Here is a 17301-nt window from a genome sequence, read left to right on the forward strand (position 1 = left end):
GCTCAGAAATAGTTCCCCCTGAAGTGCTGACAAGTTCCTCATCAAGTTTGGGATACAGTAGATGATCAAGTGGATTGGAACTACTGCACAGTTTTTGGGAGTATTCTTATGTATAAAGTTTGGCAAAAAAATTGGGAAAAATATGGTTTATTTAATGTGGAGCTGTGACAATTTCACCACTTGATGATTTTATTCTGGGGATCAGTCTGGAAGTGCTTATGGCTCATGCGTGTTGTGCCAGGAGTTTACCAGCTTTATCCCCTCATTTAAAGTAATGCTGCTTTGTAACCAACATCTGTTTTTCAGCTTTACTGCTAGACAGCAGCTTGTACTCTGAGTTGAGCTGTAGGCGTTTTTTATATATTGCTGGAGAGGGTGTGGTTGAAAACTCTTTATCTGTTTTAAGAAGTTCACTAAATATTTCATTTAATCTGGATCGTCCTGCCTTATTAACCTGGGATATAATCTGTCCACGTACTGTAGACAGGCTTTGAAGGCTTCCCACAAAACATCCCTACAAATGTCTGGTGTGTTGTTAATTTGGAAGAAAAAAATCAGTAAAACATTTTGTGAAACTAGATGTACCGCATAGCGGTACAAAATATGACCGCCGCTCAGTCCTGTACATCCGTTCCGCGAAAATAAATCACACTTCAATTTGTCTCCATATTTTACTCCATCCCCCACTCTTGAAACTTTTGTGTATGCTTGTTTGGCATGCCTGAGTGTGTGTGTGCGGCTGCACAGAAAGTAGGTGAATAGATTGTAGAATAGCCAAAGAAGATGTAGCATTGTTATAAAACCTTTAAAATCTCTAAACAATCACAAGTAGGGCAGTTCATCACAGTTCATCCATTGCAACTGGATTGATGAAAGGTCACTTACACCTGTAGGCTACATTGTATTTGGGAAAAACAAAAGGTATCAGCATAATGTTATTTATTTATTTATTTATTTATTTTTATGTATTTATAAACAAAAACATCTCTGTCAGTTCCATGCCGTTTTCAACAGCTATCAAAAACAAAGGTCATTTGTTGGATGGATGGATTTTTTGTGAATGTTTCTTCTTCTACATAAGATTTTAGTCATCTTTAGTTCATGTAATACTTTATTGTCAATGCACAAATTAAGTAACAGTAGTCTGAAACGTTATTGTTAATGCACAAATTAAGTAACAGTAGCCTAGTCTGAAACGAAATGCTGTTTTACATCTAACCAGTGGTGCAAATAACTGACATGTCCAAATGGGCCTTGATGAAATGCGTCGCTAGACTGTTCATACACATTTTAACGGGCCAAAGTTGAAGAGCTTTTGTCTGTTATTGTTCGTGCAAATATAGGCTGATTCATGTTCCCTTGCATTGTGTAACTGAGGTCCATGGCTAGTCTGGCTTTCATCAGACCAAGCTCAATCTTTTAAGAAATCAAAAAATAAATAGCGGGCAGATCAGGCTGGGTTCACCCAGCCTAGTCCATAGGCACCCGATATTGTTTAATTTTCCAATTGAGATATACACGCTCTGGCTATTCTAAATGCAAAAATGCATCAGGGAGTTATGACAAATCGGTAACTAACAAACTAGATCCTAATAGAAAGCTGTTAGCTTCCCTAAGCTACAGGTAGGATTATAAGGTAGGCCTATTTACAACATAAATTGTCAATAGGCTATGCTGGCGACACAAATAAAATCTCCTTTGGAAACCAATGGTTTACGCCTTACAGTATCAAGCGGACTTAAACTGTCATATCGTGGCGAAAAGTTGTAATGACATTCACGCAGCTCCATGAGTCAAGGAAAGCGCGAATGAAGTAGCCACTTCTAAATGGGACCCACTACACAGTAGCTTAAGGTGTGTTGCTAAAGCAGCCATAATGAAATGAAGGTGTCATTGTTTGGATACTTCACACACACGTGCTTTTTAATTTCACAGACTACAACTACCAAGCTGTAATCAAAGCACATCGATTCCCCTCTCACACCCTGCACGCACTTAAAACAAAATAAACAGGCGTCTCAGTCTCACGCATGTATAGGCAAAACTGTATCAGACCGGTGTAACGTTGGTAAATCTTCCATTGCACAGAATGATTTTGTAGCACATGCAATAAATGACAGTCGAAAGATACAAACAGTGCTGCTATCAATTTTCTTGGTATAACCGCATTTATAGTTTTCTACAAATGCAATCAATCAAATGCCTCCATCACTCAACCAACGCTAACGGTAACATTACCTAGGTCCTTATTGATATTACAAGATTAACGTACCTGCAGTAAAAACCAAGCATGTCCGATAAACATCCTCAGATTTATTTCGGCTTCAAGAAGAAATGGGAATTACACTTCATGTGAACATCGTCCTATCCTTATTAGATGTTCGCTGCGGTAAATTACAGTCCTTGTAGGAAGCGTCCATTGTTTTTTTCCATCCCACTTTTAACTTCCAACAAAATTACGTCTCACTGCAACGATGCGCCATCTAGTGGACAAACGACTACTTATCGCCAATACTGAAAATGCAGCCATGATGATGATGATGAATATTTATTTTGGCTTTCTTTTAATCCTACTGAATTTGTAATTATGTATCGGCCGTTCTAATACCGATAGTATGTGGGTGCCTGTGTGTGTGCATGTGTATATGTGTGCATCGCCATTTACAGGCCAATGAGTGTACAGTCACTAAATGTACACATAACCTAATTTTTTAGACCCCCCCATGGATGAAATTCTACGAAACTTGGCATACCCCCAGAGAATGCCAGGTCAATCATACACATAAAATTTGGTGCAGTTCTGAACATCTTAACTGAAGATAGGGGCGATTAAAGCAGAATAATATTGCATTTTCATTTTTTACCGGGGGGGGTGGGGGTGCAAATCACAAATGAGTGATTATGAGCCAGGTTGATGTGGGCCCTTGAGACCAACATACCATAAAAGATTCTTCATCCTCAGTGCCACGGTTCAGGTAGTTATTTAGGAAAAACTGTTTTTTTTTTTTTTTGCGGTTCTGGGGGCCCAGCACGGGGGGCGGGGGGATGGGTGGTGGTGGTCCCCGGGGACGAAATGAAATTTTTCCGTAAAAGTCTAGTGGGGCTACATACCCACCAAATTTCATGTACCCCGGTGGTTCGGTGTCCCGGGTATCAATGACCAAAAATTCAGGGAGTAGATGACGGGAAAAATTCTTGAATTGTGTGCATGTGTGCGTGTACAAATTTATGTTTATGTGTGTGTGTGTGTGTGTATGTGCGTGCTTGTGTGTTTGCCTGCGTATGTGTGTTTGTGCATGTGCATGCATGCGTACATATGTCTACTGTGTGAGTATGTGTCATACGTATGATTACTGTAAATGTATGTGTGTGCGTGTGTATCTGTTTATGCACATGTGTGCACATGGAATGGGTTAACATGACCCCTGGAGGCAAACATACAGAAAAAATTGGTCATCCTAGGCCCTACAGTTCTCAAGATATTCACAGAGAACTGTGTCTGCCCTACCCTCCTTTCGGGGGGTCCAGTCCAGCGGGGGGGGGGGGCTACAGATCAAAACGAAGAATGACGGTTCCATGCTATCCATGTGGGGGTCCATGCCCACCAAGTTTTGTGCACCCCGGTCTTTCAGTGTCCCGGGAATCCTTGTTGGTGTACGTCACTAAATGTACACATACATTATTTTATTGTAAGGCCCCCCATGAACGAAAGTACACAAAAATTGGCATGCATTCGGAGGGTGTCATAATGATCCTACACTTTTAATTTCGTGCAGTTTTGACCTTTGCTTTTTAATTTTTAACTAGGTGGCGCTATACATGAAATAAGTGGTAATGGGATGGGTTGACATGCCCCCTTAAGACCAACATACATAAAAAAGGTGGACCTCCTAGGCCCTACGGTTCTCGAGATATTCACAGAAAACTGTCTCCGGCCACCTACAGGCCAGTTGGTGTATAGGAACATAAATTAATTTATTGTGTGGCCCCCCATGAACGGAATTCCACAAAACTTGGCGTGCATACAGAGGGTGTCATAATGATCCTACACTTCCAATTTTGTGCAGTTTTGACTATGTTAGGTCACAGATACCTTCAATTACAACACCTCATTTTTACTTTTTTGTGTTTAACTAGGTGGCGCTATACATGAAATGAGTGGTTATGGAATGGGTTGACATGGCCCCTTGAGATCAACATACAAAAAAAAAATGGTCCTCCTAAACCCTACGGTTTTCGAGATATTCACAGAAAACTGTGTCTGCCCTACCCTCCTTTCGGGGGATCCAGTCCAGCGGGGGGGCTACAGATCAAAACGAAAAACGATGGTTCCATGCTATCCATGTGGGGTTACATGCCCACCAAGTTTCGTGTACCCCGGTCTTTCAGTGTCCCGGGAATCATTGACAGAAATTTGGGCATGCGAAAAAGAAAAAAAAAAAAAAATCTGACTAAACCTATATGACCGCTGCTTCGCTGCGCGGCGGTCATAATAAGGGGAGAACATACAAGCATTACAAAAACAGCGGAATTGGAGAAAGATGAAAAAAGAGAAACTAAAAAATGAAATAAATAAAAGGTGATGAAAAACCAAAAGTGGTTGACACGTGATTTTCCACTGCATTCTGTTACCCTAGGTACGCCGTATCGAGAGGGACAAGAGCGGGACCTCAAGGACGCCCTGCGTGGCACTGACCCTGGCATCCCGCTGGTGTTCGTCAGTGGCAACCACGATCTGGGCAACACGCCTACGCCGGCGACGGTGTCCGACTACTGCAGTGCCTGGGGCGATGACTACTTCTCCTTCTGGGTGGGCGGCGTGCGCTGCCTGGTCCTCAACTCGCAGCTCTTCTTCGACGCATCGGCCTGTCCGGCCCTCCGCGACGCCCAGGACGCCTGGCTGGAGGAGCAGCTGCAGTCCGAAACCCTCCGGCCCTCGCGCCACCTTCTGGTCTTCCAGCACATTCCTCTCTACCTGCGACGGCCCGACGAGGACGACGACTACTTCAACCTGCAGACGGCCATCAGGGAGAACCTCATCACGAGGTTCAAGAATGCAGGTAGGGCCACACAGCGACTTCCTCATCTTCTCCTCTCTTCTATATACATGTACAGTATGTAGTTCTGTTTCTGTACTTCTGAATGTCTTTGTATGTACTCTGACAGGAACATGGAGAGACACATGTGTATGAAATGCACTATATAAATAAACTTGACTTGACTTGACTTGACTTGACAGGCAACAACTGCAAAAAGAACGTTGGTATGAAATGGAGAAAGTAGTCTTGTGGAAAAGCTACACTTTAGCCTGATAGCATGCCTGTTCTGCCCTGAATGCAACCGTTTCAGAGACTTGTCCATGATGTAAAGTATAAATATTGTCTTTCAGACTACTATTGTCAAAACACTTATGGTGTGTGAGTTCCATGCATAAGTTCTCCACCATAAAAAAAGGAGAAAATGGTAGATGGGGAAAAAAAGCTTTTTAACCTCGTAAATTCACTCAAAAGAAATTCCCACAAAATGTTGTCAGTGACATTGTTTGGGTCTCAGCTCTCCACCTTTCTTGCAGAATCAGTAGCGCTCCGTTCGTCTCGGCACACGTGGACCTGTCCCAAATGGAACCCTTTTGATCATTGCCACACTTTCATAAGCCTGTTCCAGTGTGCTCACGCGTGCGCATCTTCAAAGCCTCACTCGCACCCTTCCTCTTTCAGGGAGTGAGTGAGTGAGTGAGCGAGCGAGCGAGCCAGGAGACTGCAGAAGAGAGGTTAGCCTCCCACCACACTCTCTCTCTCTCTGCTTGGGAATCTTCACCAAAGTTGTATAGGAGGGTCCCGTGGGGATGAGGCTCACAGCTTAATCCCACACTCACGCGTTTACCCGTCCCAGGAAGCCTGATTTAGAGCGCTAATAATAAGCATGTTTGGCTGGGCAGCTGGCCATGGGATGCTTATAGTGGAGATCGATGAGATCTTACGTCCACCTATGGATAAGGCCTGATGCAATCTTTACAGCTACAGTACTACTGAAATAAAGGGGAGGAGGGGTGATGCTTAGCTAAGCTGGAGTATGTGATGTATGGTGAGGTAAGGCAGGTGTAAATCTCCTGCATTGCAGAAGTGAGTTGAGTGACAGCTGTCAGTCATTCCCGAGCGCTCCTCCCGAACAGAAAGCATACCTTTGTGGAAGCCCTTGCGTATATGTGACAGTCCTATGAGTGTCTCCAAAACACCGATGCACCATGGAGCTTTGTTTTCGGCACAATCATAACATTGTCTCTGCACATATTTCTGCCTATTCTACCTCCAGCCCAGGCTTTAGTATATCAGCACCTCTGCATAGACAGTTGAGAAATATTGCTGCAGAACATGGCCATATTTAACCTGACCCTAGCCAGATGAATTTCGTTCCGCTTAGCTCCGCCTAGCTTCACTCACATCCATCTGGGACCTCTTCCATTGAGAGTGATTTCTGCAACCGACTTTATGGTTCAGCCAATCAGGACGCAGGGCGGGAGTTTCATAGATGTGACATAGCGTAGAAGCGACTGTGACACTGTTATTAGCGTCACGGGTTGGCTTCGATGTGAGTGGTTGAAGTAGCACGTCAATAGATGACGGACAAGTGGCTTATTCAATCATATGCAAGCATTTTTTGATTAGGCCCAGCCTTCTGAAGCAACACTTCAATGGATCGGTTCCAGATGGATGAGTGGAGCTAGGCGGAGCGAAATTCATCTGGCTAGGGTCAGGTTAGGCCATATTGCCTCGAAGTTATTTATCTACTAGTTATTTAAGCAATACGACACACATGGGAGTGGCGTTCTCACTTGATGCCTGGAAAGGAAAGGACAGTTAACATTGCACAATAAAAATGTTAAGTGTATCAACCCCAGTGTGGTCACTAGCATGGAAGAGGCCGGGTGGACTTATATAATGTAACAATAAACAAGTACAGAATGTATAGGCCCTGTGTCTTCATGTCATGTATGTAGCTTTTGAATAATGGCAACAGAACTTGAATAGTGATGTGATAATGAGATGCAATGGATAGCTCTCCATTACAGCACAGACCTCTCTCTTTCTCTTTCTATCTGTCTCTCTCTCTTTCTCTCTTTCTCTTGCTTTCTCTCTCTGTCTGTCTTTCTCTCACGCATCCATACCCATGTTCACATGCTCCGTTATCAATCACAGACCTATGCGATATGGGAAGTGCTCAGCATAACATCAATTATTGAACAAAAGCCGCATCCATGGGTGTTTAATTTAGCAAGACACAACCGAGACGTACATACATGTGCACACTCGTCATGAACGTACACACACACACACACACACACACACACACAGGCTCAATAGGCTCTTCAGGGCATGTACACAACTCACACACACACACTCACGCACATATACATTTACCCTGTTCTTAACCCCCACCATCTCTTAATTAGTTTTTTTTCCACCACTCCCCCGTTCTCTGAGCGGGGAGTGGTGGGCCTTTCCTGGCCCCTTGGCTCCAGTGGAGATGAAAGGTGTTGTGTGTGTGTGTTGCGTGTGTGTGTGTTTGTGTGTGTGAGAGTGCGTCTCTGACAGCAGAGCTCAGGACTTTCTGATCTGATTTGATCTGATCTGTCTGTCTCTCTCTTCTCAACCTCTTCTCATCCTGAGGGCCTTTAAACCTCTGCTGATAGCGCGGCTGCTCAGGCTCCACGGCACCTTTTCTTCTCCTCGGCCCCCCAAACTCATGTGATGAAGATCGTGGGTGAAGCCGGAATCTTTTTCTTTATATGTATTTTTTAAAAACCAAGTGTGTTTTCAGAGCGAACTTTAACCTGTGAAAATGAAAGTGTGCAATGTTCTAGTCCTTGAGGTTCTCTCTCTTTTTTCCTGTCGATATATATATGTGTGTGTGTGTGTGTGTGTGTGTGTGTGTGTGTGTGTGTGTGTGTGTGTGTGTGTGTGTGTTTTGAAACATTTCATACGCATGTGTGTATGTTTGTGTGACACCTCCAACTTTGCACTTTAGTTTTGGTTACAGCTTTACTGGTTCTAGCAGTTTCAATTTCATGGCAGATTTCATGATGGCCAGAGAAGCTGTCAAAATTGCACAAAGGCAAAAAGAGGGTGAGCAAGAGAATCAGTGAGGGGAGAGAGAGAGAGATAGGGAGAGATGGAGAGAGTCAGGGAGGGAGAGTGGGAGAGAGAAGAGACAGAAGACAAAAAAAGAGGGAATTTGTGGGACAAAATAAGCTCGTTTACTCATTCATCTCCAGAGGGCTTCAATAGAAACGGGAGAACACGGGCTCCCGCCGAGGCAGTGCCCGCAAACTCATTTCCCCCCAGTCGCCCAGAAAAGCCTCAGATCTAATATAATGCAGCAAATTTTATTCCTATGATTTAAACCATATTTCCTACAGAGAGACCCTGGCTGAGAGACTCATCTATTCCTGAGGTGCTGTGCCCCCCACCCCCAACCCTCACCCCTGGAGGGGGGGCATTGGTGCTGATGGCTAATGCTTTGTGGTAACATTGGGCACACCATAGTCATTCAGAACCATTAAGGTAATGCACTGCTGCTAATGGCTTTGTTAAAGTCTATCCTTTTCTAATCTTCTATCAAACCCCCATATCATAGCTTGATTAAATGAAATGGAAAAGGGATATATTTGATTTGGAAACACACACACACACACACAACATGCACAAGCTTGCATGCAGTGCTTTCAGTTATCCATACACACACTCATATGTACACATGCAATATACTATATAGACACTTACTCCTACTCGTTGTTTTTTTTTTCTCACCAATTTGTGTGTCCACCCAGATTCTGAAAAAACACATGAAGTCTTCAGGGCTCTTCGAGGCATGTACGCATGATAAAAATACCCACCAGAAAACAAAGCTGTTCTCAGAACAGAAAAAAGAGCAAACGCAAGGCAAAGAAAAAAAGGACAGTTCTGCGAAATAAACCTCATCTATCAAGTGTGATGTCATCCTCCATTCAATTCAGTTTTGAAAAGGGAAAAAGAAATCCACTATGAACAGTGTAAAGGTACATTCTGTTCTTCTTGTTCATTTCCTATATTCCTGCTTTTTCCATTGTAAGTTTGGTTGATTGGCTTTGTTAAAATAGCCTCACTCTGTGTTCTCTCACGCATGTTCCTGTGAGGCATAGTGAAGAGGCGACCACTTCATGAGCATTCAGACTCGTGAGTCACTGCTGTCTTACACCCTTCTTCTTCACCTAATCAGTCAGACCAAAATGCACTTTGATTAATTAGTTATCCTGGCAACGCTCTTAAACACGAATTTGATGTTGAAGTATTTTTTTGTTAAATCAGTAACTAGTGTGAGAGGATTGATATTGTTTTGCATGCACTGTTTGGGGTCAAATGTACCCTCTTGTAAATCCTTTAATGTAACCGTCCACCTATAATTCTTTCTGTATAAACTCAAGGGGCTATCTCTTCGCACCGGCCCTAAGATGCAGGAGATAGAGTTCAACTTTATCTCGTTATTTACTGCCCCTCCAAATATCTCCACCAACATTTAACAAATAACAGTATTATGGGATTATTCAACCGTGGTGTTTCCCTTTAATGATAAATTAACTTGTTTGCTTGTCAGTTGTTTTAATCTCCGACCAATCTCTGCGGTTAGAATTCCTCCGGAGCCGTCTTGAGAGAGGAATAATTTAACACCTGTACCTCAGTATGTAAGGCTATGCTCTTCAAAGGGCATTTCAGATTCCCACATTCCCTCTGGGGTAAACTTGTTCTTCGCTAATTAACGACGATAAGCTAAGTATACTCTCGCCACTATCTCAAGTGGCCTCAGGCTCTAACTCACAGCCAGCTCATGTAAATCGGCATAGGCCTTAGCCGACAAGGGGAGCATTTGTCATCTGCAGAGACGCGCAGATAAGCCGCCATGAGCCGCATTGTTTTACCAAGGGAATGACGAATGGTAGTGTGCTGTTAGACTGGCGATGGAGACGATAATGTGATTGAGTGCGTGGCGCGTCTCGGGTTTGTTGGGAACAGGCCGAATGTCCTTGAACGTTTATATTTTCACAGCCTTCCCGGGGTCGCTGGCCTTGTTAGATGTGTAGTCATTAATGCAGGTTCGTGTTACCTTGAAGTATGTGTGTATGTGCATTCATGTGTATATGTGTGTGTGTGTGTGTGCATTTGGAATGATTTGGCCTTCTGTGTATAATTTGGACAGACATCTACTGTAGATGTTTGCATGAACACACAGACATACTCCCACACATACATGCACCCTTTTTAAAGCATAAAGAATGGAGAGAGGGTAGTAAATGCTTGATATATGAGCTGCATAAGCAGTGTGCGTCGCTCAGAAGCTCATTCTCTCTCCTTCTGTCATGCAAATTATCTGAGGGCAGGGCACAATTTGTGATTAATTACTTGCCATGGTTTAATGACATCTTCACCACGTACACACACACACACACACTCTTTCTCTCTCGACACATACACACTTACTCTCTCTCACACACACACACAGACACACACTCGACATATCTACACACACACAACGGCATACACACAGGCACACACACTCTTAATATCCCAATAATGTAAGCCTCATGTTCAATTTTGAGTTGTTTTGAGAGAGAGGGAGTGAGAGAGAGCTGGGGGATTTGCGTCGCCCAAATCTGGCAGTGCTGCTGCTTGTTTGCATATCAGTGTCAGAAACACTAGAGCAGTTTCAGTGCTCCCTTCAACAGATCTATGACTAGAACCTGGCCTACCTCACACAGTTTGCCCATCCGTAATCCAGTTATCATCTCTTTGCCACCGCAATCATAAATATTTTCCGGATTTGATCACTTCTTCAGGCAAACTTTGCCTCGCTCGGCGGTAATGCTTTTTCTAATATTCTTATTTCACCGCAATAATGGATTCAGTCATCTAGCTGGCAGTTACAGTAAATTGTCTCCTCTCCCAAAGACGCATCCAAGTAGTATGAAATTATAAACGGGGAGACTGGCTTGCTGTTCTGCTCTGCATCTGTATCTGCGGTGCTCAGCAGATTGGGTAGGCCTACATAATGCAGATGAACAACAACAAAGAAATCACCAGCACTTAACAAGCTATGGAGGACCGAGAGAAAGAAAAAAGGCCAGGGATGAAACTGAATTCAGCCTTGTCATTGTCTCTTTGTTGCAGCAGAGTAGAGATTATGTGAATTCTGATTGGAGCTGGGCTCTTTCATTGCCATGGATACCAAATTGATGCCTGACCACCTGACCGCTGTATCAGAGGAAGAAAAGGCATATTGCGGCTGACTGTTGTTGTTGTTCTGCGTGTTTTTTAAGTTGTTTTGTTCAGATTAGTTTGCTTTGAACATGAGTCACTTTCATCTGCTTGTTCGAGTGCTTTTGTGGAGGCACACAAAAACCCAAATTTTTTAACAGTCTGTCCTAGTTACTCATTATTTGCTTTTTAAGCGTACTGTTTTGTGCATGGGAGTATGCTGTTTACTAAACCTTGGTTACCAAATCAAACAGTGAACCAGCAAAAACCAGATAATTAGTATTTATTCGCTTCACTGTCAACATTGAAAGGCTATTGAATATGAGGGAGACACTGCCAGTTCTTGTCAGATAACCAGACGTGTGTGCGTGTGTGCGTGTGTGCGTGTGTGTGTGTGTGTGTGCGTGTGTGTGTGTGTGTTTGGGTGTGGTCATTTGACCCTGTCTGAGGATCTGCAGGAATGTTGCCTAATTGCTGTGTGTACTCTGCTGGTTTATTCAAAGCATGCAGTCATTAGTGGCGTGCGGCACATCTAATTATCCTATGTGGTGGTGCCATGCAGAGGTAGTCCTCTGAGTAAACGACTTGTTTAAGAAGTACTTTGATTTTTCTCCCCCCGCTTCTGCAGTTACACATCTGACTTCTCTCAATAATTGGGCTGTCTCCCCCCCCCCCCCCACCCCACTTATGTCATGCTTCAGTTGTTGATTTTTTTGTATTTTTATTCATCTTTCCTAAGGGGTGGTAGAAAGGTTACGATACTTTGGAGTTGCTTAAAAATGTGCATAAAATCTCAGTGGTTCCCTTTGAAATAGTTGTTAATGCGATTATGATTCGTCCTCCTGTGATTTCAATAGTAATCCCCTGGCTGCCTCGCCTCTGTTTGTTTGTTTGTGTCTAATTGTGGAACGATTGTGTAATTCCTTGGGGGTCAAGGTAGTCATGGTTAAGTGCGACTACAAGGCTGAGTTGTGCGCTACCCCTTCTCCCCAAGTGCCGTTGGACAGGCAAAAACATCTCAGGACATCTGAGGACTCCCTGATGAACAATTTCAGAGATTTTTTGACATTTTTTTAATGACATAATATCTTGAATTGCAACCAATTGCAATGTAAAGTGGTCCTAAAATGGTGGGAGTAATGAACATTGCTGCTCCACTCTGGTCTGGCATCTACTCAAGGGGCCAGAGGGCCAACAGCGTCATCAAAACGGAAAATTGTTGGAGTGCGGATGCGCTGTCAATTTGCCTGTGAAAAATAAACAGGACCAGATTCGCCTGAGACGATGACATTTTAATTACTTTTGGATCCGCCGAGTGTGGAAGAGTTGTCTTATTTCAAGAATTAGCTGGATTCATAGAGGGGCTTCTAGCTAGGGTTGCAAAGGGGCGGAAAATTTCCGGAAACTTTCCGGAAACTTACCATGGGAAGTTAAGTTGGGGAATTCTGGAAATATTCCAAATTGGAAACTTTCATGAAATTATGGGAATTAATGGGAATTTACGGGAATTAACTGGGAATTATTTTGGGTAATTCATACAAACTGTTTTTCGTATAGACACATTAACATTTGTTTCGTAATAAGCAATATGATTTGTATGTTGGTATTTTCGCTTAGCTTAGCATACAAAGCTAGCTAGCATGCTAGCGGGAATCCCATTCTCTGCCTATGGTTTACTAGCGTGCTAAACTAGCAACACTGAACTGCCCAAGATACACCACACCACTCAACAACAAAATCCGATTGGTTGGAACATTTTTTCCCCATGCATATGAACGCACCATAGGTTTCCTTTATGTCTAGCAGCCTATGCCGATTGCTGTGTGCATGTGATTGACATATGCGCAGGGTAGAAATTTGACTGAAATTGTATTAAATCAGGTTGTTTTAACTAATATTAGACTGCAAGATGGGGTTTTGCACACATATTGCACACTGCCCTCTCCCCACATACACAGCACACTATCCTATCTCCCGTGTCATCCCCCCAACACACACACCAAGACCCCTGGCAGTTGGGTTAGCCCCTTGAGCCGTGGATCTGCCCAAGGTTTCTTCCTTGGTAAGGGAGTTTTTCCTTGCCCCTGTTGCTCTTGCTCTTGGGTGCTCCTTGTTGGTGCCCCCCACCCAATCCCAATCCTCCCCCACCTTTCTTATGCAGCCCTTGCCACTTAATCTACTAAACCCCTCTTCTACTGCACTCTTTACCCCCCCCCCCCATTAATGCACAAATAGGCTGACACCAGACATAATTTCACTGCATTTCTTACTTCCAGTAACTATATGCATGTGACAATAAACTTCCTTGTATCCTTGTATCCTTGCAAGATGGGGTTTTGTCCACTACATTTAAGTTCCCTGTTATAGACTAACTTGCCATATTAAAAATTCCCAGTTTATTCCCATTAATTCCCGTTTATTCCTGTTAATTCCCATATATTCCCGTTAATTCCCATGGACAGTTTCCAACTTTGAAAATTCCCGGAATTTTGCAACCCTACTTCTAGCTGTCTTCATAGAGGGGCTTCTATTTGGTCTCTCTTTCATAAGGCAGTCACTCTGAATCAGGTCCCCCCTCTTGGCTGGCCTTGGTCTGTGTGCTCTCTAGGTGGCATTAGAAGATGTGTGTGTGTGTGTGTGTGTGTGTGTGGGAAAACTTCAGGCGCCCTCCGGTCTATTTTAGTCAGGGCCCCTGTGCGCGTACAAGTGAGATAATGTAAGATATTTTCACATCTCCATGACAGCGTAATAGCTAAAATATGAATGCCTGTTGTTAGCGCCTCCTCAGCCTCCTCAGCCTCCCTTCTCTGCCCAGCTCCTGAAAGTGGGTGTTGTTGCACAGGGCTCGAGGCTGCCGTCGCCGGCTCTGTGAGTGGGCTGTGTGGAGGTGCACCGCCAGTAGCCTTGAATGAGCCACACCACACAATGGCGCTACCCCCGTGTCTTTGCTCAGGGACGGGGAGAACTCATTTTCAGTTCCCCGTTCCGTGCGACTTGCTTGGCCAGCCGCATTTGTGAAATCAGGTTTTGACCATCTTGGAGTCCTTAACAGGCAAGGCGGGGGGGGAGGGGGGGGAAGAAAGAACAAGAGAAAGTATAGCTCCAGGGGAAAGAGAGGGAGAGAAAGAAAGCGAGGGAGAGACCGAGTGGAAGCCATTTCAATAATTACATCCATCACAATGGAGAGTGAGAAAACAGACTCAAGTGAGACGTGACAAAAAGTCAGCTCTTCACTTTCTCTCTCTCTCTCTCACTCACTCACTCACTCACTCACACACTCACACACACACACACACACACACACACACACACACACACACACACACACACACACACACACACACAGAAAACAAAAATAAGATAACATGTAAATGAAGAAACAAGACCAAACCGCCTTTTCCCACTGTCACACATGGATCATGAGTGATCCCATTTATGGCCAAATGCACAAAGAAAACTAATTTGGATTAGTTGGTTACAGTTGGGATGCACCGAATGACTTACATAACCTCTCCTTGCCATCCATTATAGGAGGATTATTTACAGTGTAGAATTGTTGCCTTTTTTAGTGACACCCTATTTGGGGCTTGTGAATTGGAAATGGCTTGGCACATTTATCAGAATTCTGTACTATTGAACCGCTGCACTGCCTCAATACGTTCCCTATGATGGATGGTGACTTTGTGGAAGCACAACAGCCTCCAATATCAACGTGTTTTGATCGCATGTTTTCCATTGTGTGTTTTGACAGGGCTTTGATTCTGATAACCAAACCACCCACCCAGCCCTCATTGTCCACAGTGTTTTGGTCATATTCTACAAATTTCAATTAGAATGAGGGGTCATGTAAAATTGATGTCTACTGAAGATAGAATATGCTTAGGCCTCTCAACCGTACAGGACTGTTTAATATTGTAATGATATAAAAGTGTGTGTGTGTGTGTGTGTGTGTGTGTGTGTGTGTGTGTGTGTGGTCAGGCTGGCAGGCTGGCCCATTTCAATTGCTTGTCAGCGGGCACACACATATTCTTCCTGAAAAGAGCACTGGCTCCCTCGGCAGCACTGACCCACATGACAGTGTGAGGAACGAGGCGTGTCAGGCCTGATCTGCCTAATGACAGTGTTATCCCCCCCCCCCCCCCCCCCCCCTTCTGTGTCCAAAGGCGTGAAGGCCGTCTTCTCTGGCCACTACCACCGCAACGCCGGGGGGTGTTTCGACGGCCTGGACATGGTGGTGAGCTCGGCTATCGGTTGCCAGCTGGGGGAGGACACCCATGGCGTGAGGGTGGTGGTAGTGACCGCCGACCGCGTCGTCCATCGGTACATCAGCCTGGACCAACTGAAGGACAGGGGCATGGATGAGGACCTGAAGCAGCTACTGACCTCATCTACCTGAAGAAAATGACAGGACTGGAGAAAGTTCCATATTATAGAGCAGGGACAAAAAAAAACTAACCCCAGTTAGCCGAGTGTTCTTTTTATCTCAGGTTTGACAGAAGAAGGCTGTCAGGGCCTGAGAGTTTCTTTTTCGATTTTTATTTTCAGCTCTGTATCTCTAATTTTCTCTGACCATATTCTGACCATGACCATATTCTGTCTTTACCTCAAGTATGCTGTACTGCCATGGACGGTCATCAAACTATTTTGACGCTAGAGCAAAAGAAAAAATCTGTATGTAGCATACAACACTATAGCCCCAGAGTTTCAGTGAGGCTAGTTATTTACTGAAAACAAGCCTCTTTGTGTTTTTGTTTGATCTCTTTTTGTATAATAATTGGCAGTGTGTCATTTGGATGCACTGACTGCTTTTTCGAGTTGGACGAGTTCACCCCCAAGCATCTCTCTGCCCATTCCACTTATCAGACCAAAAGAGGCAGGAACAGGGATGGGGGGTGGGTTTCCATGGAAACCATTGAGAAACACAGCCGTGATGCGATGACCAGGACTGAGAGGCATGTTTGGTGGGTGGATTGTCAAAGACGCTAGCACTGATCTCATTTCACACGTTTAGTTTTGGCCTCCCTTTTCAGAGGCACTGTATTTTGACAGGTTGGGGGGGTTGTGATGAGATGGCTGCGATGTGGCGAGGAAGCATCCAAACATTCGTCAATCTCCCCTTATGTGACGTTTCAAGTCTTATTTTCCTCATGGCTCCATTTAGGTTGATATGACTCAGAGTTAACTTGTCACTCAACTGAGACAGAACAAATTTATCCTTTACATATGGGCCATTTCCTGCCCAATGGCACTCTGAGAAGCATCTTAATGTTTCATCTTAGATTAATGTATATTTTTGATTACTAATAAACCAAATGATGAAATTATCATATATTGTATTTTGATTGACATTGAATGACCAACCATCTATTGTGTGGATTTTATCTGAGCTTTGTAAAGAAGTAATAAATGTTATTTAAAAAATGTTGTGTTGCATTGTACTTAGTAGTGTACACTATTCACGTTTGCCTGGTAATGGGCATCGTAATGGACCATTTTGAAGCAGGTTAGAGCAGATAGCTTTTTGATCCTCCATCACCATCTTAATCTGCAGAGATGAGCATGAGCATCAACATGTGATTGCCAGGTCCTAGTCGATCTTTCACTCGTCCTCGTCCATCTGCGGCGCAGAAGAGTGTTAGCCTCTAGTGCTCTTTCAGGTTCGGCCGGCAGATCACACTCAAGTCATCCCCAGTGGCCCCCCGGATGAGCGCCAGCCGCTGGCGGATCAATGCGAGCTGCTCTTACTGCAGCTCCTCGCTACTAACGATGCCCTGTCAGCGGACGCCACTTGCGGGTATAACACTTGGAGGGCGCCGGGACTGACACTCTCTCGGCCCAGATCACCAGGAGAGAGGCGAGAGTGGTGTGTGCAGTGTGTGTGTGTGTGTGTGTGTGTGTGTGTGTGGGGGCGGGGGGGGAGTGCCTGCAAATGTTGAGAAGCTGATTCGGAGAACTGGCTGACCCTTCCATCACCACCGCTAGCACATCCCATCGTTTCCCCACAGTCGGCCTCAAG

The 17301-nt window shown here is 44.3% G+C and overlaps 1 protein-coding gene across 2 annotated transcripts in view; it reads left to right on the forward strand.

The window, feature by feature from the left end:
* cpped1 (calcineurin-like phosphoesterase domain containing 1) overlaps positions 1 to 16614 on the forward strand; it is a 29071-nt gene extending 12457 nt beyond the window's left edge. For both annotated transcript variants that reach the window (XM_042082605.1, XM_042082604.1), the window contains exons 3-4: positions 4638 to 5060; positions 15449 to 16614. In XM_042082605.1, coding sequence (XP_041938539.1) covers positions 4638 to 5060; positions 15449 to 15681 — 656 coding nt within the window. In that variant the 3' untranslated portion in view covers positions 15682 to 16614. The remainder of the gene's footprint in view (positions 1 to 4637; positions 5061 to 15448) is intronic.
* The last annotated feature ends 687 nt before the right edge of the window (positions 16615 to 17301 follow it).

Source organism: Alosa sapidissima, chromosome 24 (assembly GCF_018492685.1).
Source record: "Alosa sapidissima isolate fAloSap1 chromosome 24, fAloSap1.pri, whole genome shotgun sequence".
In the NCBI taxonomy this organism is placed as follows: Eukaryota; Metazoa; Chordata; class Actinopteri; order Clupeiformes; family Clupeidae; genus Alosa; species Alosa sapidissima.